This window comes from Sus scrofa, chromosome 1, assembly GCF_000003025.6.
Source record: "Sus scrofa isolate TJ Tabasco breed Duroc chromosome 1, Sscrofa11.1, whole genome shotgun sequence".
Lineage (NCBI taxonomy): Eukaryota > Metazoa > Chordata > Mammalia > Artiodactyla > Suidae > Sus > Sus scrofa.
The window spans coordinates 103,736,170-103,758,108 of NC_010443.5; the positions used below are offsets into that span (position 1 = coordinate 103,736,170).

At 38.5% G+C, this 21,939-nt stretch overlaps 1 protein-coding gene across 1 annotated transcript in view; it reads right to left on the reverse strand.

Moving 5' to 3' along the window:
• The window catches only part of MBD2 (methyl-CpG binding domain protein 2), an 85,296-nt gene that overhangs the window by 53,093 nt on the left and 10,264 nt on the right, over window positions 1-21,939 (reverse strand). The window contains exons 4-6 of the mRNA XM_013992857.2: window positions 16,199-16,387; window positions 15,499-16,143; window positions 1,840-1,999 (exon numbers count right to left, since the gene is read on the reverse strand). Coding sequence (XP_013848311.2) covers window positions 1,840-1,999; window positions 15,499-16,143; window positions 16,199-16,387 — 994 coding nt within the window. The remainder of the gene's footprint in view (window positions 1-1,839; window positions 2,000-15,498; window positions 16,144-16,198; window positions 16,388-21,939) is intronic.

The following is a 21,939-nucleotide window of genomic DNA, read 5'->3' on the forward strand; positions in this document are numbered from 1 at the left end:
GGATGTCGAGCGGTCCAGCGCAGCTAGAGCGGAAAGGTGCACACAAACTAAAGAGACGAATTAGTTTTAGGTTTTTAGTGAATCATAAGTATCAGGAAGTATATCTTCACATTACACTTAGTGTAGTCTAACTATAATTCTAGTAACAATAGGGTAGTCTGAAAGCATTCCACTGATTTCATAAATATTTAAGCCCCTTCAAAAGACAACCAGCACTGTTTAGAGTTTTAAAAAGGTAGTTTTAGAAAAATGATCTTAATTTTCCTCTATACAATTAAGAAGCCAAATAAACCCAGAATAAAGATTCTCCTAAGCTGAAATCACACAGCTCTGCCTATACACATTCAGTGTCCTAACCTGAAGAGCATCTGCTCCTACCATTTTGTCTGGTATCCTTCTTAACACCTTCATAACCATCAACCCAAAGTTACCCCACAGTTAAGCAGTAGAGGTAACTGCAGCCTTCCTTCCCCTCTCTGCCTCTCTTAAACAAGGAAGTTCCCAAAGCTCCTGTAGAAACCATGCCAGGTAACCAATGAAATACATAAGGACATAGTGCGCTCTTACCTCCACGCCATTTTTTGGAAAGCAAACTCTTGTAAACAAACTGTTAAGTTAAATTCTGAATAAAGAGAGATATGAAGCAGAGATCTCATATTCTCAAGGAAAAGGGAAAGGTGAGGAAGAGAGCTTGGGTCAGAAAGTTTCCTATACTGGCCACCTGGCAACACTGTCCACTAAGGTTGTTTGGTGCTTAGGACCTATAATGGGAAAAGGAAAGGAACGTGCTCGGTGATTTCATATACATTCCTATTTACTCCTCACGACAATGCTAAAGGAAAGGTTTTATTACCTTAACTTTACAAATGAGAAATCTGAAGCCATCACAGGTTAATAAAGTTCCCCATGACTATGTGGGCTAAGAAGGGGCAGAGCCAGTACATAAAAGCACACTTGCCTGGACCCACAGCCCTCCCCATGCTATACGCTGCCTCAGGGTTCCTCAGATGTACACCACACTCCCAAAGGGCACGCAGGGCTACCCCTAAAAGGAAAGCCCTTACTTTTTACGCTATCATTTTCACAGTAAGTGTGACAATGGTGGTGGCAACACACATACACATATAGCTCTGAAATTTAGAGGGGAAAAAATGGGGGGGAAAAAAGGTTATATATGATTAATTTTGGGGGGCTTTCTTTGTAAAGAGATGGGCACTTGAATACAATTAAATTAGCATCATAATTCAAATGCTACTTGTTTAAATTCCTGTGTAATAAACCATTAACAGAGCAACTCAATAAAAGAGCTAATGGAAAAAATCTCCAATCACAGCATTAGAATGAGAACATTATTTCTAAAAGTCACTATCCTCAACACCATCAAAAAAGTCAAAATAAATACTGCTCTTTCTCAAATCCTAGTCCTGAAAATTAACAAGTATAAACGATGTGGTAAATAAGGACACGTGCCACAATTTTGCTTCTTTGGACAACAGGAAATATTTTAAAGGGGAAAAAAGGAGACAATTAACATCAATACAGAAATATTTTATAAATAGTCCCAATTGACCAAAAGTGTGATGTATGTTGGCCTAGAGAGATAACGTGATGCTGTTCTCAACTGTGCACAATGTACTTAGGTCCTCTCTCTATAAGTGCTGCCAACTACCAGAAAATTAATCAGATTTGTAAGTCAAAATGCTTTGTAGGAGGAGGAGAAAAAAAAAAAAAAAAAACTGGGACATCCAGACAATCAAAATTCCAGCAACACAGTACAATGTAAGATATGTTTGGGGAGCTTTTGAAATAGCATCATATACTAGAAGTAAATTAACCAACCTTATTTTGATTGAGAGGATCATTCCGCAGTCTCTGTTTGTTCTTCTGTAGTTTACTAGGCATCATCTTTCCAGTTCTGAAGTCAAAACTGCTGAGGTCAACAGTATTTCCCAGGTACCTTGCCAACTGAGGTTTGCTTCTGAACTTCTTACCACTTGGACTGGAAGAAAGATAATATTAATTGTATAAAAGACAACAATAGTTACCCTAGATCACTATATCAACTTTTTCATGCTTTCCTTTCTGCTTCCAACGTATACCACATCACAATTTTACACTGTTTATTTCTGTCAAAGAAATACTAGGTTTTAGAGGAACTTCTTAACTTCCTATAAAAAGAGATAGTGCGGCACCTAATCTAACAGGCCACTAGGTACAACCCAGGAGCACATAACAGATGTTAATGCAGATTCCCAATGTCCCTCATTCAGCAACCATTAACAGAACCCCGACCAAACTGCATGCCACAGCACAGCATGTACACTGCAAATGTCTTCAACCTTACACGTTTTCCAAACTGATCTTTGCAATGCTATTTTTTCTGTGTATTCCATATACAAAATGCCAACAGTAATCCAAAAGAATTTCAAAACAAATTGTTCTGGAGTCAGTAAGTTTTGTTAAAAACACACTTACATAACACCTGGAATTCATCTAATCTCTGGGCTACCAATTTGAACTCCTAACATTTACAACAGAAAAAAATGATTGGATCCTGACAATATTTAAAAGCTCCTTAATGCAACCACTGAAAGGGGAAAACTAAGGCCAACATCTGCAAATACGTTTGTACAACGCAGACATGACTTCCGTTAGCCTAACTCCTATTTGAGACAAGTGTATTGAAAATAACCTATTTCTTGTAAGAAAATTTAATAAAACTGGAAAATTGCAAAAGTGCTAGAACTATAAAGAGGGCTAAATTAAACCAGTCTTCCCTAAAAAAAATTTTTTTCTCATGTGGAATTGATCTGTAAGAAAAATTTCATAGGAAGAATGACCCACAGTATTACCTAAGAAATATTCTGAAGCAAATGTGCTAGAATAAACTTCAGTGGAATATGTCATCACAAGAGAATTATAAGAATTCTAGAATACCTCTCAAAGAAGACAACATGTCACATTTTCTTAACCTCGCACTAACTGACCACATGAAAAGAAAAATAATCCATCAGGAAGTCAAAAGAGAAAAGCCTGGAAAACCAAGTAATTTACATTTTCCTCGAAAAGCAAAACTTCTGGCTGGGTCAAGTTCAAATCAACACACCCAAGTCTGTCACAACCTCCATGGTATTCTGCCGCCAGGGACTTCAAGACAACTGAAGACTGTATCAATATTCTTTTTCCACAATCATATAACTATTCCTGAAACACAATTCAAGGTATAGAATTCAGCCTACAGATGAAGAAAACGAGTAAAACTAGAATGTAACAGAATAGAAGGAAGCAAACAACAACCAGAACACAGCAGAGGAAAGAATACAAAATTATGTATTAACAAACCTCAGCTCTCATTCTAATCCAAATTTCCAAATATGCTCCATATCACAAAATAGCATGTAACCCTTGATACTGTCTAAAACTTGAATCATCTCTGCCCACTGCAAACATCTACCCCCATACCTGAGCTTCCTGTGCTGCCCTCTACTGCAGCATCACTATCTACCTACCAAGTCATCTTCAAGCTAGAAGGCCATATCACAATGTTCAATGCTCCATCCCTCAGCCCACACATCCAATATTAAGTCTAAATGCTCAAAGACTCCTCAATGCTGACAATATAGCTTTGCCTCCTTAATAAAACATTAAAAACCCTCAATCTATTCAGATATTTTTTTCCCTTTTTCCCACCAGCCTTAAAGACACCACACATTCTAAACTCAATGTTACCAGACTATGCTGTGGACCTCTGACTTTCAACCATGTCATTCCAAGGATGAGCACAAGCAATAAAACTATTAAATCCTCCGAGACCAGCTAAAATGTCACTCCATCTATGAAGTTGTCTGTTATTCTCCAAGTCCAGTTAGAAATAATTCTACTATCCCTGCAATTCTACTTCATCACAATTCTATACATTCCCTTTATTAGTCAAACAACCAAAAATTATGTCTCTTATTTAAACCCAAAAACATAATTGATATCAGCTAGCACTGACCAAAGTAACTTCTGAGAGCAAAAAAAACACCTACCAGTTGAATAGTTAAGAAAATGGTTCTCACTGCAGACACAATGGAATAGAAAATTCCATGCATATTTAAAACTTACATTGCCTGGAATTAAAAAAACTGAACTGGAAAGTATTCTCATGATTAATTTTACACTACCTAAGAAATGAAGTATTACTAGAAAACCCAAGTTAATGAAAAATTGGTAAAGATTACTCTGCTATCATGTCACATAATTACAGTTAATTTTAATTAAGCTAAAATAGTCATATGTCCAGTTACTGGTAAACAAGATTCTGATAAACTATTTGATATACAGATATAAGCATATGTACTGCACAGCTAAAAGTACTGGTTATACATACTGTCACCTTCAGAATATGGTACAAGCCATTTTCTTCTCCATAACTGCTATAGCTCATGCTAAGGAAAGTCAGCTGGGCTGCCCCGGGGATTTTAAGACCAACTACCTTCCTCTGCAGGAGGAGAAGGCAAGGCCCACGGGAATGGTTAAGCAGAAATTCTGTCCGTCGGGTAGGTACCATCTGTATAGTGGCAAAATGACTGGATGTGGTGGAGGAAGTCAATGGTAGATAAACAAAATGACTGTATGTCATTAAAGCTCTGGTCTTGTCCAGAGTGACTAAGTTATCATCTGTCTGCCCTCTAAGATGGCTGCTGTTAGGTAACAGTCTCAGACACGCCAGGACTTAACCTGACTAAGCTTTTATTCTAAAAGCATCAAATTGTAACTTAGGGAAATTACTTTTTTTTAAACTCCAGTAGACTAGTGAAGGATATTAGTCATTTTCAGTTTTCTCTGCCCAAAGCGATTACTTCTAATCCCAGTAACGAAATACTAATATTTCACTTTCAACCACAAAAAAATTCCCTACCAACTGCCCCCCTATACCGGCCTACCCAGAGCCAACCTGTGATCTCACCTTTAACTTATCCTCTGCTTTTTTTCAGGGGAAGAAAAGTAACTATTAAGTGAAAATCAAAAGCATGAGTTATATTTTTCCAGGTCATATAAGAACATTTTCATCACTTGAACTATGTCTTTGCTTGCTTTCATTTTGATTAAACTTTTGAAAGCACTTTTTTATTTTTTTGTATTGAAGCATAGTTGATTTAAAGTATTTCTTAAACCTAACCCTATCTTAGAGGTTTCTAACTATAGATTACCAAAAAGAAAGAAATTTTATTTGCCAAATGACTTTCAAATCTAAAAACAACTTAACTGAGATACCAGACAGACTTAAATAACGGTCACCTTAACTTAGTGATATTCCCACTGTCTCTCTATAAACTCATCTGTAATCGGCATTACCTGGGCTAGATAACTGTAGCATGCCCCGCCAGTCTATGACATGAAAATCAAATCTACTGCTACTTGCATGGGAAACTGCACTCTGAAAACGAGTAATAGAGCAGAATGGATTTTTTTTCATGTTACTTTGATAACATGGATAATCTTGATGTTTAGTCAAACCATTATAAGGAGACCAGAAGTCTGAGCAAACCATTTTCTAAAAGGATGCACTGTGGGGGTTGCAGCTCCCAGAGCAGAATAGGATGGACCGGCCTATAAGCAGCAAGGAGCACTGTGGACAGCAGACAGTTAGCTCTAGGGCTCAAGATCAAGTTCTGAGGAACATCACTCTCCAACAATATCAGGAAGGGCTTTGTGGGGAATAATAAACATTCTATAAGCTACAGCACTGGAAATGTTTGAGAATGAAACAACTTCCTATTTTTCCTATCTCTCTAAAAGTTAAAGTTTACTTGTTACTTACAAGGGTCTCCGTACTGTAAAAAAGATTTCTCCAACTTTAAATAACAATTACCTCCAGAAATCAAATTTTAGCTAAGACTAAAAATCTGAAGTTAAAATTATCTTTTTGTATGGAGGTATAAAACATAGTCATAAAACTGCCAAAACAATTAATTCAAAGAAATATATATGATTTTTTCAAATATACATGACATACACACAAAGAAAATCCATCAAAAATTCACCTCCCATATCCCCTTAACTCCTCTCCTCCTAAACTTTAAATGTAGGCCTTTCCCAAAATGATCATCAACCTTCCTCTATAGTTTATCCTGTATAGAATTTATGTACTCTTAATCTAGGACCCCCCCATCTCTGATCAATTACTAAATACAATTCCTCCATAATCACCTTTGAATCCACCCTTCTTTTCCATTTCCATTGCCACTGACTTCCTAAATCAACTCTTTATTATCGTAGATCTATATCACCAAGACAAGCTGACTTTCTTTATGCTAATTTCTCTGCATCCTTAACTATCCAGATTTCTCTTCCTAAATTACCACTATTACCACAATTCCAGTTTAAAAGCCTTCAATGGACTTCAGCCCATTAGCAAAAGGGAACCAAACATCCAAGGCCTGAATTTGAGATTTTTTTTTTTTCATCTCTTCTTCTCTTAACCTTTCAATCCTATTTTCCACTCCTCCTACAAAGTGACCTTTGCCCCAACCATACTGGTTTATTCAAGTATATTCTGAATAAACAGGCTGAAAGGTTTCCCTCTTCAGCCCTATGCAAACCATGCCTTTCACTTGGTTCAGCATGCATGCTTCTATGAAAATACTAATCCATCTTATACCTCTTCCATTAAGCCTTAATAAAACGGAAGTGATAGGAATCAGACAAATAATCATGAACTGCCTGTTGGCATCTATTGTATTCTAGTCTGAAACACTGGGTTCTGCACGGTTGTAAAACGTCTACAAATTTAAATCCTTTCTTCACAAAAAGCATACTGAACTGCAGTTATTCTCAAACGAAATGATAAAATGTCAGATACGCTTCAAAATAATGAAGGCTTAGTCAGGGGTAGGAGATTTGGGTAAGGATGAAATAAGACTGACAACTGCCAAATTGGATACTTGGTAGTTTTTATATAAATTCTCTCTATTTTTGTATATATGTTTGAAATGTTCTGTAACAATGTTTAAAATATAAACATTAAAGTATGCAAGCTAAATATTTCCCCTTGAAAACTGCAAAGTTGTTTTTTAAAAATATGAAGAGTTTAGGAAAGTAAATTCAGGCATTAAAGAATTTCTTTAGCAGCTGGGGTAGAGGGGTGGAGTGGAGAATTTCAAGTTCATTATGCCTTGCTTTAATCTATAGATTCTTCCAATATGAAAAAAAAAAAAACTATAAAAAACATACACAAACATACATGTATGAGTGAATATGTATGCACACAGACAAATATATCCAGGAAACAGCCTAGAGACAATATGTCAAAATATTAACAGTGATTCTCTTTAGGACTACATAAGGACTGTCATTTCTCTTTATATAATCTTCTGTATTTTCCCAATTTGCCACATGAGCCTGGGTTACTTCTATAATCAAGAAAAAAAAATCAGTATTTTTTAAAACTCTGAAAAAGTGTATAACTTAAGCTCTACCCTAATCACACTGCAAAACAAAGCAAAATATTGTAAATCCTCACATAATTAACAGCACATGCTTCTATTTATGTTGAGTAATTAAGTGAAGACAAAGAAACTAACATCTTACTGACCTACTCGCCATCTACTGTATGCCAAATGCCTTACATGTCTCTTCATTTTATCTCAAAAAAATTCCATAAAGTAAAATTCTTACCCTTGATTTAGAGCTGAGGAATCAGAAGCTTAGAGAGGTTTAAAATATGTCCACATTAAGACAGTAAAGCAAGATTCAAGTCCCAATCCTCTGATTCAAAGTCCCTATTCTAATTCTAGACCAGTGCTATGCTAGTGTAGTCTATGGACGGACTTACTTCAAAGGTTTTCAAATAAGTACAGAAGTGGAGAGAAAGCATTTAGAAACTGCTATGGTAATCTGATATGGTAAATTTATGACTTGGAGCATGTAACAGTAATGACTTGAAACACGTATTTCATATACCCACTTACATCACCCATTTCTGCTAGGGCCTCCAGGGAAGACCTTTTTAAAGACATGCATCACTGCATATATATTATAAAGAATTCTAAAGACTTTCATCTTTGCTTTAATCTATGGATTCTTCTAGTATAAAAAGAAAAGGGAAAGAATACCAAGATATATTATTCAAAAGCTGTCATACTAATTGAACTATGTCAGACAGAAAAGACAATATATGCTATCACATGTGGAATCTAAAAAAAATATATTATACAAATGAGCATATTTACAAAATGGAAACAGACTCACAGACTTCAAAAACAAATTTAGGTTACCAAAGGGGAAAGCTGGGGGAGACGTTAGGATTAACATATGCATACTACTATATATAAAATAATCAACAAGGACCTACTGTATAGCACTGGGAAATCTACTCAATATTCTGTAATAACCTACATGAAAAAAAGAATCTGAAAAAGAATGGATATATGGGAGTTCCCATTGTGACTCAGCAGTAACAAACCCAACTAGAATCCATGAGGATCCCTGGCCTCGATCAGAGGGTTAAGGATCTAATGTTACCATGAGCTGTGGTGTAGGCGGCAGAGGCGGCTTGGATCCTGCCTTACTGTGGCTGTGGTAGAGGCCAGCAGCTGCAGTTCTGATTCAACCCCTAGCTCAGGAACTTCCATAAGCACAGGAGCAACCATTAAAAAAAAAAAAAAAAAAAAAAAAAAAGATATACGTATATGTTTAACTGAGTCATTTTGCTGTACACCTGAAACTAAAGCGACATTGTAAATCAACTATACTCCAATGTAAAATAAAAATTAAATTAAAAAAAAATTATCAAGAGTTCTGTTGTATACACTGGGAACTATGTCTAGTCACTTATGATGGAGCATGATAATGTGAGAAACAAGAATGTATACATGTATGTGTAAATGAGTCACCTTGCTGTACAGTAGAAAATTCACAGAACACTATAAACCAGCTATATTGGAGAAAATAAAAATCATTATAAATAGAAAAAAATCATCAAGAGGATGTTTTTCTCCCTCACATTTGTAAATCATTCATAATTGTTCCTGACAAATGCTAAGTGTTCAATTTAAAGATCTAATTTTAAACATATTTACTATTATTCATATTTATATACTGCTTATGTAACCAAGTTCCCATACAAATGAGTTTGAATTTATACTATAATAAAAAAGGCAAAATCGTAACAAACATTATTCAAATTTCACTCTACTTCATACTTCTGTTCTCCTTCCTTGAGAAGTTTTAGTTTTTAGAATTCCTGATAGAATTAAGTAAAACCTCATTTTTCAATTTGCCTAGTTATTTTTTAGTGGAAATGCAAATAGTAATAAAAGATCAACAGACAAGAACTGCAAAGGGTATTATTGTCAAGTCAAACAGTAAATCCACGAAATAAGAGTTGATGATTTATATCTAATCCATCATGCAGGTCTGAAAAATCTCAAACACAGGCTAAAGCTTTTAAACAAATACAAAATAAAATCATCGCCTGCTTGGTTCCACTAATTTAAACTACATTATGAAAAATTAAATTGTGATTCTATATCTCACAAATAAAATTTTAAAAGCAATTAAAAAATCATATATCAATTTCTGTTGGAGATTATTTTTAGGTTTTTTTTGTTTTGTTTTGTTTTGTTTTTATGGCCGCACCTGCAGCATTTGGAAGTTCCCGGGCTAGGAGTCAAACAGGAGATGCAGCTGTGGCTTATGCCACAGCTACAGCAACACCAGATCTGAGCCACATCTGCAACCTACACCATAGCTTGCGGCAATGCTGGCTCCTTAACCCACTGAAAGAGGCCAGGGATCAAACCCGCAGCCTCACAGACACTATGTTAGGTTCTTAACCCAAAGAGCCACAAGGGGAGCTCTGGAGATTATTTTTAGAATGTACATGTATCGGTTCCTTTTGAGCTACACATTTCTTCTACTACAGGTATTGTGGGTGTCTGGCAGCTGAGACTTTGCATGCCACACTCTAAAAATCAGAGATAGGACAGATGGCAAGGTCGCACCCTAACAAAAATCCCTCCAGCACATCACAAAAAGATGTGATGGTACAATTAATAATTACCAGAGCACAATTTCCACCACACCTATGTCTTTTATTTCTGGATCCTGGCTTCAAACAGGCATTATCAAGAAAAGAGACTAAAAGCAATTCAAACTTTCAATGATGCAATAAGCATTTAATAAATATTGCATTTTGTTCCTTTCTCCACCTAAAGGGATTTTCTTTTTTTTTTTTTTAAACTGGTCTGATGGGTACATTTCAACTGTATCTCAACTCTGAAAGAAACATAGACTTTTTGCAGGAACCTTACAAAACTATTTCATAAGCGGTATTTAATCTGCATTTGATTTCTTCTAAAATCAAAATGCTTTGATTTTTTAAAGCTTTTAAAGTGAAGAAGGCCTATATAAGCTTGTTCCTTGGGGAATGCATTGCGTATCTGAAGATCTGAGAAAGAAGAGGTCAATCCTAGGATAAACAAGAGAAAGAAACATTTCTAAACAAAATGATCACTTCTATTAAAGAATAAGACTGCTTTAATTATGCTAATTTACCACAATTTTTCCATTTTTCCCCCTTCAGTATTACATCGAACTGGAAGATCATCTTTTGGTACAATGGCTTCACTACAAAATAGGGCTTAAAATTTACCCTCTGTCAACTTCAGAATGCAGCATAACAGTAAATAATCACACCATTCTAGAGGTACCCCAAGCTCAATAAAGTAGATTAGGCATGAGATATTGCAATATTTGAGAATACAAGTAGGGATCTCTATCTGAGGCAGCAGAGTAGTTAAGAATGGTGGGTTAAACCACCAGCATCAGGATTCTAACTCTGCACTTAGTAGAAGTATAACCTCAAACATATCACTTAACTTCCCTGTCCTAACTCCCTACCTGTAAAATGGAGATAACTGTACACCATAATATCACAGGTAATATAAAGCAAAGGCTAGGAAGTTATAAGCCTTGTTTTACACATTTTTTTTTTTTTGTCTTTTTAAGGCCACACCTGAAGCATATGGAGGTTCCCAGGCTAGAGGTTGAACCAGAGCTGCAGCTGCTGGCCTACACCACAGCAACAGCAACATGGGATCTGAGCTGCATCTGCTACCTACACCACATCTCACAGCAACACCGTATCCCTAATCCACTGAGCAAGGCCAAGGATTGAATCTGTGTGCTCAAGGATGCTGGTCAGATTCGATTCCACTGAGCCACAGTGGGAACTCTCTTGTTTTACAAAATTGTAGGTGCCATATCAATTGGTAAACACTTATTTGGTATCTGTGTGTTCAGCATTGTATCTGGGAGGAGGAAGACAACTCTGTGAGAAAGCCACAGGTTCTAAGGAGATAAACATGTGAGTAATACAGGAGATACCACGTTTAAATACATGGTGAGAGCCAGAAAAAAAATATATATAGAGAGAAAGATACTGTACAGATCTTGCCAAATGCCAAAGAGACTTTAATTTAAGGACTGTAACTCTTGGTGCACTGAGCTAGTTTTTCCCAAAACTACATGGGAGAGTCTATTTTTTTAATACCAAAAAAAAAAAAAAAAAAAAAAAAGAGAGAGAGACTAGGTGAACTTTGGCATCCTCAGTGATTCAGAATTCATGCTCTCAAAGACCATACCAGCCTTTAACAACAAATGGGGTATGCGTACACACTTTTTATACAACCTGAGTTATTTAATGAACTACTTTCCTTAATTAGTCTTAAACATATCCAAAGCTTTAAGACACTGATGCATTTACTTCGGTGTTCTAAAGTTGAATCCTTGTAACACTATGAGGCACAGGTACCATCATACCCATTTCTCCACAAATGGAAAATCCACAGCACTGGGAAGTGTTAAGACTTACTCAAGGTTGCCCCCACTGCTAAGTGCTGCCTTCCCTGGGACTCCTGCTTTTATCATCTCCCTCATGGTTTAAAGCCCTCAATTACATTGCCTCGTGAGTCCTCTTCTTCCCAGATCAAGGTGAAATCTCTTTAGTCTCTCAGCCTGCACCTGCTCCCTAATGATTAATTGTTGTCTGGTTTCATTTTTATATTTTTTTCAGAGAAGTGATCAAATGCAAATGCATCATAATTTGACAAAGAATCCAAAATGATTACTGTTATGTTTCCAATACCCCAACTAGATGTTATTTTATGGGAGAAGCTGTAATGGTCTACCATGACTCTCATCAATCTACAAGTCCAGGGAACCAAAAATTAGACATGACAGGGGTCAAGTAGACCAGTAAGAAAAGTACTGTTCAATAATGGGTTCACAGGATGGCAAAGAATTTTTTCACAAACTATACCAATGGATCCCACACTTTATCAAACCACACTCTTTTTAAAAACAAACTTTGCATGAATAATATACAAGCTGCCACAATACTATCGGTAATCCTGACAGAGGCATAATTATATTGCTTAACTGGCAACCAGAAGCACGCCTTCCTATTAGAACTTGGCAATCTTAGGAAATGGCAAAAAAGACATTCTACCAAAATTTGAGGCCTTCTCCATGAGCTTAATTTAAGTCCAATCACTAAGTGTAAAACACACCCTCCGTTAACACGCACAGATTTGGTTAATCTCCCCAGGGGCAAGCTAAATCAGGAGTTTGCATTATTAGAATCTGTGTGAACAACTGGGTGCAGGTGTTCATGTTACTAACAGCAAAGTTACCTCTGAACCCACCTGTTAACAGATAAAGCTAGTATTTTGTGAGCTACTGGTTTTAATGGGTGGCATTTATATGCAGATGCTAACATGCAAAGCAATGACACTGTGGATTGAAAAATAGTGTGTTCACCTTTAATATGAGAGGGTGACCTCCATCATTCATCGCTGAAAGCAGAAGTCAAAGTCAGGGTAACTACTGTATCACAAGTATCACATCACCCCGTATGTGTCCTCCTGACTCAGAATGTAACCTCTCAGAAAGAAATCAAGACTGGATATAGATAGACAACAAATAATAGACAACACTCCCTGCAGCCCTGAACTAAGCACATGTGGCACAAATTTTCTCAATATGTCTTTTCATTTGGCCTGAGCAAGTAAAAAGCAAATTACGCTGCATTCTAACCATCAGACTTTAGGGAGTAATTATCACTAAACCGGTTTGTGATTCCTCTTAGGATGAATGTGAAAGTTTGTTTTAGATTGATTGTATCAGCTTTTCTACCATAAGATACCCATTGACTCCGTATAAAAAAAAGTTAACATCAAAATTTACAACACATTTAAAAAAAAAAAAAAGGCGACCACATATCAGGATGAAAATTATAGATAGCAATCTGCCTTTTTGAAATAACTGTTCCAGCCACTTCAAGAAAAACAACAACGAAAAAACTCTGAAACAACCAAAAGTTCATCTGAAGAAACACATCATCCCCAAACCAAACAAACCAATGTCCCAGGAGAAATACCATAGGGAGTGAAATTCAAAGTTGAAGACACCCTGCTAAGAATAGACCAGTCACCTATTCCTCAAGGAGTTCAATCCCAGACACAGAATGGTCTTGACAAATGTTGACTACATCAATACAGAGTTCGAGAGTATGCCTACTACTTGCTTAGAAAGTAAACAGAAGGAGCTACTAATGAAACACTATCCAAAAAGGAGCAATTGTGAAAAACGCTGCATGAAACAAGTGAACTAGAGAGTAGTAACGGTTTGTTCCACAATAACTTTCTTAGTACTCCTGAAGTAAATCTAATATTTAATGATGCGGAAGTACAAAACAAGATTATCACCTCTGTATGTTTAAAATAAGCTTTCTATTTATCATTTAAGATTTCAAAATGAGTGATCTCAGATTAAGTGACAAATAATTCTAATGCAACACCACCTTCATTTTATTTTTTTCACTTGAAGAGGTGAAATACCTGTACTGAAACTACTCATCCATATATTTTAGCAATCATCGGGAATAGGAATATATTCATAGTTACATGTTATACCAGTAATGATCAGATCTTGTATGTATATATGTACATATATTCACATATACATGTATATTTAACTTCTTAAATCTAAGATTATTCTCAACTAATAAACAATGTAGTGCGTGCGTGTGTGTGTGTGTGTGTGTGTGTACATGCATGTACTTTCTCCCAGGGATAATGTATTAAACCTACTTGATGTTGGAAAAAAGGAAATCCTTCATAATATATTCCAACAGCTAAATGACAAATGATAACTACCATACATGTCCTAAAAATGATTCAATCAGCCCACAAACATGGCCCTCCAAGCACGGACCATAACATGTTTATATTTTCTTCTACAAATGATATAGTTTATAAGAAATGTTAGTAAATCTGCCGATAAAAAATTCTCTGGGAGTTCCTGCTGTGGCTCAGCGGTTAACAAACCCAACTAGCATCCGTGAGGATGTGGGCTCAATCCCTGGCCTAGCTCAGTGGATTAAGGATCCGATCTGCCGTGGCTGTAAACTGCGGGCGTAGGTCGCAGATGCCGCTGGGATGTGGCGCTGCTGTGGCTGTGGCGTAGGCTGACAGCTGTAGCTCCAATTCGACCCCTAGCCTGGGAACCTCTAAATGCCTCAGGTTCGGCCCTAAAAAAAGACACACACCAAAAAAAAAAAAAAATTTCCTCTGGTATCAACAGCGACAGACTCTTTTCTGAGCTTACCAGGACATCAAAATTAATGATATGGACAGCTGACCACAGGATTCACCATCAGGCTGAAAACCTTTTATCATTCAGACCAAGATTTCTCAATCCAGCGCTTGTGACATTTTGGACCAGACAACTCTTTGTTGTGAGAGCTGTCCTGTGTATTATAAAAGGTTGAGCAGCATCCCCAGCCTCTACCCACTAGATGCCAGTAGCACCCCCTTGCAAGGTGTGATAATCAAAAATGTCCCCAGACATTGCCAAATGTTCCCTGAGGGACAAATTTTGGTCTGGGAATCTAACAACTCAATACAGTGTTTGTTTTCAAAATGGAGTGAATTCTGCAGCACCAAGAAAGTTTCAAGAATCTACATTCCAAACGGCTACTTTATATGAAACTTTCCTGGATCCCACAAAGTAATTGAAACCTTGTTACTGTAGATAGCTAATTCTTCCACATGTGCATGATTAAACACTCTTGTGATGATGAATCTGGGACAGGCTGGGACAAGAGCCAACAGTGACTGGTTTTATAGTTTCGATGAATACACCTTCTTTTAACCCTTCACTAGCCCAGTCATCCCCGCCAGAGTAACCCTTTTTTCGCAAATCATTTTCTGCAACACCTTCAATGTAAGACGCCCTCCTATGGGCTCTCACCATTCAGACACTGTGACTGTCACTGCACTGGGGTCAACTCTCACCCGAGGGCTCAGGTACCTTCCACTACCAGGCCGGCCTGTCTCTGCCATTCCCCTTGGGCCCCTGCTCCCATCTGGACATCCCCTACCCAGGTCAGCTCTTGACCCTTGACCTCGGTCTGACCCCGCCGCCCCCTCCCCGCCTCCAAGGCGGTACCTGAAGTAGTAGACATCGCTCTTGCCGGCACTGAGCCCAGATTTTCGGATCACTTCCTCCTTCTTCCATCCGGGGGGGAGGGCCGGGCAGTCCATCCTCTTCCCGCTCTCCGTGGCCCGGGGTCCCCTGGGCCCCGGCCCCGCGCTCCCCGACGGGAAAGGGACCGGCTCCCGCCGGGGGGCGCCGCCGCCACCGCTGCTGCCGCAGCCGCCGCCGCCGCCGTCGCCGCCAAGGCCGCTGCCGCCACTCGGGGGACGGCCGCGGCCCCGGCCCCGGCCCCGTCCCCGTCCCCGGCCACGGCCCCGGCCCCGGCCACGGCCACAGACGCCGCCGCCCCGGCCCGCCTGCTTCCACCGCCCCCGGCCACGGCCGCCGCCCCGAGCGCCTTCCCTGCGCACGCCGCTCACCGGGGACGGGGCGAGCGCGCAGCCCTGACCCCCCTGCTCTATGGCGGAGTCGCCGCCAGCGCCGCTGCCGCCCGCCGCGCTCTCCCCCTCCTCCTGCTCCGGGCAGCAGCGGCCTCCCCCGGGTGCGCGCGCATCCAGCCCCCTCCCCAGCCGGCGCTGCGCTTCTTCCGTAACCGAGCCCTTGGAATCCCGGAGACCCGCCCCGCCCGCAGCGCGGCGCGCGGGGGACGCGCGCAAGCATCATAGAGCGGGCGCGCACAGAGCGGCCCTCCCGCCCGGGGCGTGGCCCCGGCCACCGCCTCTTAGGTCCTCCAAGCTCTGAGGGCCGCCATCTTGTCTCCGCCTCCTCGAGGACACGCCCCCCGCCCCACCCGCTCCGCACCCGGCCTCGCCCTTCCGGCCCCCGCCCCCTCAGGGCGCGCGATTTGGACCCGGAGTCGCCGGGTGAAGGAATGTTAAGGGTGAGTTTAGTAGTAAACCAACTATAATGGAAAAAATAAAAATCATTAAATTAAAAAAAAAAAGAGTGACTGCGGTAATTTTGTTTCAGTTGGGTTAACCTCTCCCACCGTGTGATTTTACCTACGTTTGCTTCCCAATTAAAGAACAAACAAAATATGTATTTCATATTTTTAACTCGACTACTCATTTAAAGGCATAGGTGACACCCCTTTTCTTGCCTCTACCTCATAACTTGCCCAGGAGCTCAGGTCGATGGATTGAGTGGAAGCGCCCAATAAAGGGATTTCACTATCCTCCGGAGTCTGGCTTCCCGGCCTTAGGAGGCTAGATTGATTATCCTCCTAGAATTTTGTAAGGCTAGGAAGGAAAATGACAACTTGGAAGTTTCCTCCAGTTCTACAGGCTTTACCTCTAAATTCCCAGTAAAATGACAGGACTCCCTGAATCCACCTAAAATTTACCAAATTTCTTAGGATCTTTTCCTAATTTAGACTTCTTTGTCTAATAGCCTCTTTGAGAAACATGAATGGCCTTTGACTTGTGAATACACCCTTATGTTGAAAGACCAACTTAACCCCACTGTCACCAGCCTTTATGAATCTACTGGGAACTCATTTGGACTTACGAAGTCATAGTCAGGAGTGATTTTAAAGAATAATACCAAACTAATTAAGAAAACTGATTTCCATTTCAGAGGAGCACAGTTTCTATGTTTAAGCTTTTGAAATTCAAGATGATATGGAATGCTGAAAATCGTGTTAAACTATCTTCAGTTTTTGTATCCATAGGACCTAAAAATTGAGAGCCAAGTTTAGTGCATGAAAAAATCAATTTATAAAAATAATGGAAAATCAAAATTTATTTGATTTGTCTTTGCAACATATGCAAACAAACATCAACTCAAACGTAGAAAGAAGCGTAGTCTTCTTTTAATGTTGAGATACACTAAGCTATGGCTTCCTCAATGAAATCTATCTAGAAATGTGTCTAGCAAAGAGTTGAAAAAGTCAGGTTCTCAGGAGAGAGGTCAGTTCTGGAAACATACATTTAAAAGTCATCTTGGAAGTTCCCATTGTGGCATAGCAGAAAAGAATCTGACTAGGATCCATGAGGATGTGGGTTTGACCCCTGGCCTTGCTCAGCAGGTCAGGGATCCGGCGTTGTCATGAGCTGTGGCGTAGGTCACAGACATAGCTCAGATCCTGTGTTGCTCTGGCTGTGGCATAGGCTGGTAGCTGTAGCTGATTTGACCCCTAGCCTGGGAACTTCCATATGCCATGGGTGCAGCCCTAAAAAAGCCAAAAAAAAAAAAAAAAAAAAAGAAGAAGAAGAAGAAGGAAAGAAATAGAAGTCATCTTGTGAAAGTAACAATTGAAGGAAACTTTGCAAGGAAGAACTCCAAGGAAGAGCATGCTTGGTTAAAATTAATTAATTAAAATTTTTAGAAAAATAATAAAAGAAAGAGGAACAAAAACCTGAACCTTAAGGAACATCTACATTTAAAGCTCAGGTGAAGGAATAAAAGTCAGAGAATCATAAGATCGAAGTTGAATAATCAACACTCTCTAAGAGGAAGAGCTTTGCTTTTTCACACCTAATTAAAAAGTAAAGGATAAACACGAGCAATGATCCTAGTAGAAATGATAGTTGAGATAGTGGGAAAAGACAGAGTTAGGAATTTTTTACCTTATTCTTTTCTTTTTTTTTTAGGAGCTGCACCCAGCATACAGAGGTTCCCAGGCTAGAGGTGGAATCAGAGCTGTAGCTGCTGGCCATAGCTGATGGCTATACTGGATCCTTAACCCACTGATCGAGGCCAGGGATCAAACCTGCGTCCTCATGGATACTAGTCAGATTCATTTCCACTGAGCCACAATGGGAGCTCCAGAATTTTTTACTTGTGTCTAACAAGGCTGTAGATGAGATGATATATGGATATAAAAGCATGTTTAATGGAATAAATCACTATCAGTTTAAGGTATTTTGACTTCTACTACCAGATTCTATTTGCTAAATCCTAGGGAATATAGTGGAATGTTCCCTCTGTTAAGAAAAACCTAATTTAGGCATTTTAAAAGCATTTTTGGTCACACTTGAATTTTTCTGATACCTTAAACGAAAGTATAAAAACAAATGAACAAACAAAAACATTTATTTATTCTCTCACAAAAAGAAGAAAACAATCTAATTATGGAAACCGTTACATTCTCACAGGGACTAGATGACACCTAAAAGTATTGAGAGGATGAATGCAAAATGCCTAAGAGATAAATCCTTTTGTTTCTCTTAAAACACTGGACAAATAATAATCCTTTTATAATTCTGGGAAGATGCATTTTTCTATCACTCCTCAAAGAATAGCAACACTGTTTTTCTCAGGCAGCAAAGTTGTGACCAAATTTTTCAGTTCTATCTCATTTGCAATGGAAAAGTTCTTGCAGGCTTTGCCTTATGGAAAAAGTAGAAGTCAGCAAGGGAGAATTATGTATGAAATCTGGTCCATTAAGCAAACAATAGAGATTTAACCACCTTTAATCTCTTACTCCCAGGTGGAAAAGCAGGTGCTGAAACACCAACTGTCACTCCTGGAAGCCTACCTATTCTTTAAAATATTTTCCCTTTGTTATTTACTAAGCCGCTAAAGAAAATGCAGTTTTCAAGAAAAATCAATGTTAGTTTGGATTTTTATTAATCAAAATAGAACAAATTCAGAAAATGGAACTTAAAAAGAGTCTGACGTAGTGAATGGTTTTGAGATCTTTATATCTATTAACAAATATATAACCTGCATTTGAATTTTTGGATGTAATAAGAAAATAAAAGAAGGATTTAAATGTTGGAAGCCTTACTTTTTCTAATGAGCATATTTACGTCAAGTGTTAACAGGGGCATAACTTTCCCTCTCTTTACAGTCCAAACAGTGTGGTCAGAATTTATCAAGACCTTAAACAGGAGTGAGGGCATAGCCGAAAACCATTTTCCAGCCCTAATTAGCAGGTTTTATGATTCACTGAGTTGGCCCCACTACTGTTCACCTAATTTCCAACTAAAACAAAATACTGCTGGCATGGCATGTCGGGAAGCTGAATGACACTTTCAAGTACATGCAGTATAAATAATTTTTTTTATTACCTTCCACTTGGAATGGCTACAGAGAAATCTTACACTGCACAGTTCAAACTAAAAAGAGAAGAGTTAATTACTTGAAAGGCAAGAGAAAACAAGGAGAGGTAAGTTTTGAACCAAGGGAAATTATTTCAGAAGATAGTGTTTGTGTGTTTTAAATTTCCTGCTGCTTGTTACATTAGCCATAGGTGAGTGGCTAATATTAAGAGTTTAGGATTAAGGGATGGAGAGACGCTTATTTGATTTAACTTCCTAAAAATAGAAAACACAGTACTAAGTGTAGAAAGAAAGCCACATTTAGATTGTAGAGCCCTGAGGTACCACTTAACACACTAACCAGTAGGGTTTTGTTGTTATTGTTTTAACTTAATTCTGGCTACAAAATACCAGAATACTGGGACACATAATCTAGAGAAATAAGGGCTGACAATGGCTGCTGTTCACAAGAGAGGAAAGAGTAGTCACTGCGTCAATGGAAAAATACCTCTTGCCAGGAGATTTCTTGCTGTAAATGCTTTTCCCAATGTCTCTCTCTAAGTCTTGCAAGTAACAGAGCTAGAGCTAGAACCCATCTCCAGACTCCAGGCTTAGTGCTTTGTCTCCTTAGCTGCTTTCAACCTGCCCTGCTGTCTCTGGTTTTTTTCACTCTTCAACTTGTTCCTATAGCAAATGGAAAAAGCTCTTTTGCGTCCACCCCATCTCTATCCTAGCACCTATATTTAACTAGTTCCTATTTATCCTTTAGGTCTCACCTGAGACATCATTTCTCCCAAGGAGCCCTTTCTGATTTCCTCTAACCCCTGCCCTCCTGCACCCCCCTGAGTTGTGTACTGTATGTCACCCTACCATTAGGTATTTCCCCCATCTGTTTATTGTACCTTATTGTAATTGCTTATTTAATTGTCTTTCTTCCCCTACCAGCCTAGAAGGCCAGGCTTCATGTTCGCCATTGAATCTCCCATTGCCTATGCCTTGGCTTGCCTGGAACATGGGAGGGATTATTAGATACTTGATGAGTAAATGAAATTAAGACATTTTTATAAAAATTGTGTACTCTCAAAATGATGAGCAGCGTATTTTCTTATCAATGGAAGTATGTAATCACATGGATTATGTAAAATCAGAGTATTAACAGCTGTTCTTGTCTTAGAAAATGTGGATAGGTTTCCATGACCCAAGAGTTATTTAACAATAAATTTGACTTAATTAAAAAATGAGGTTTAAATTCATTTTATAAATATGTTTAATTATAAGACAGTTATATTGTTTTCTTCAGAGTGGTCTCTCCAAACTTTCGTGGAATATGTATCATAAAAGACCTAATCACAAAATGAGACTCTACTTCTAAACAATCATTTCTGAATTTGTATATTTATCACCATTTATGTTTCTGCTCTTTGACTTCAAATAATTTGACTCATCCTAATAGTCTCTGAAATTACATGCACACATATATTTCAATGTCCTTTTGTTTATTTTGGAAACTTTTACAAAATTCTTAGAGTTTTTCTTTTGTTCTTTGCTAATTTCTGATTTACCCCTAATTTGTGGTACTTTTTAGCATAGTTTACAAAACTAATGGCAGAGTTCCTGTTGTGGCTCAGCGGTAATGAACCCAACTAGTATCCATGAGGACAATGGTTCTATCCCTGACCTCGATCAGTGGGTTAAAGAATCTGGCCCTGCCGTGAGCTGTGGTGTAGTTGGCAGACGCAGTTTGGGTCCCGAGTTGCTATTGCTGTTGCTGTCCGTAGGCCATTGGCTACAGCTCCAATTAAACCCCTAACCTGGGAACCTTCATATGCCATGGTTGCAGCTGTAAAAGACAAAATAATAATAACAGTAATAATAATAATAATAATAATAGCAATCCCACGATTTGGCCTAATGATTCCATTCTGAAATACTTTCAGACTTTACATTCCAACTTTTCAATGACCTCAAGACTCCCAAACAAGTTAATCACAATTTTACAGATAACCTTGAATACTCATATGGCTCATCTCCAAGCATCTATTATTTGTTTGTTTGTTTCTAAGCACTTTATTCCTTTTGATTCTCATAATTCTATGAAGTAGGAAGTGTTTTTTGGTTTTTTTTATTACTGAATTTATTACATTTATAGTTGTGCAGTGATCATCACAATCCAGTTTTATAGTATTTCCATCCCACACTTCCAGTGCATCCCCCCACCCTCCAACCTCTCTCCTTTGGAAGCCATAAGTTTTTCAAAGTCTGTGAGTCAGTATCTGTTCTGCAAAGAGGTTCATTGTGTCCTTTTTTCAGATTCCACATGTAAGTGATAGCATCTGATGTTGGTGTCTCATTGTCTGACTGACTTCACTTAGCATGATAATTTCTAGGTCCATCCAGTTTGCTAAAAATGCCATCATTTAGTTCCTTTTAATGGATGAGTAATATTCCATTGTATATACATACCACATCT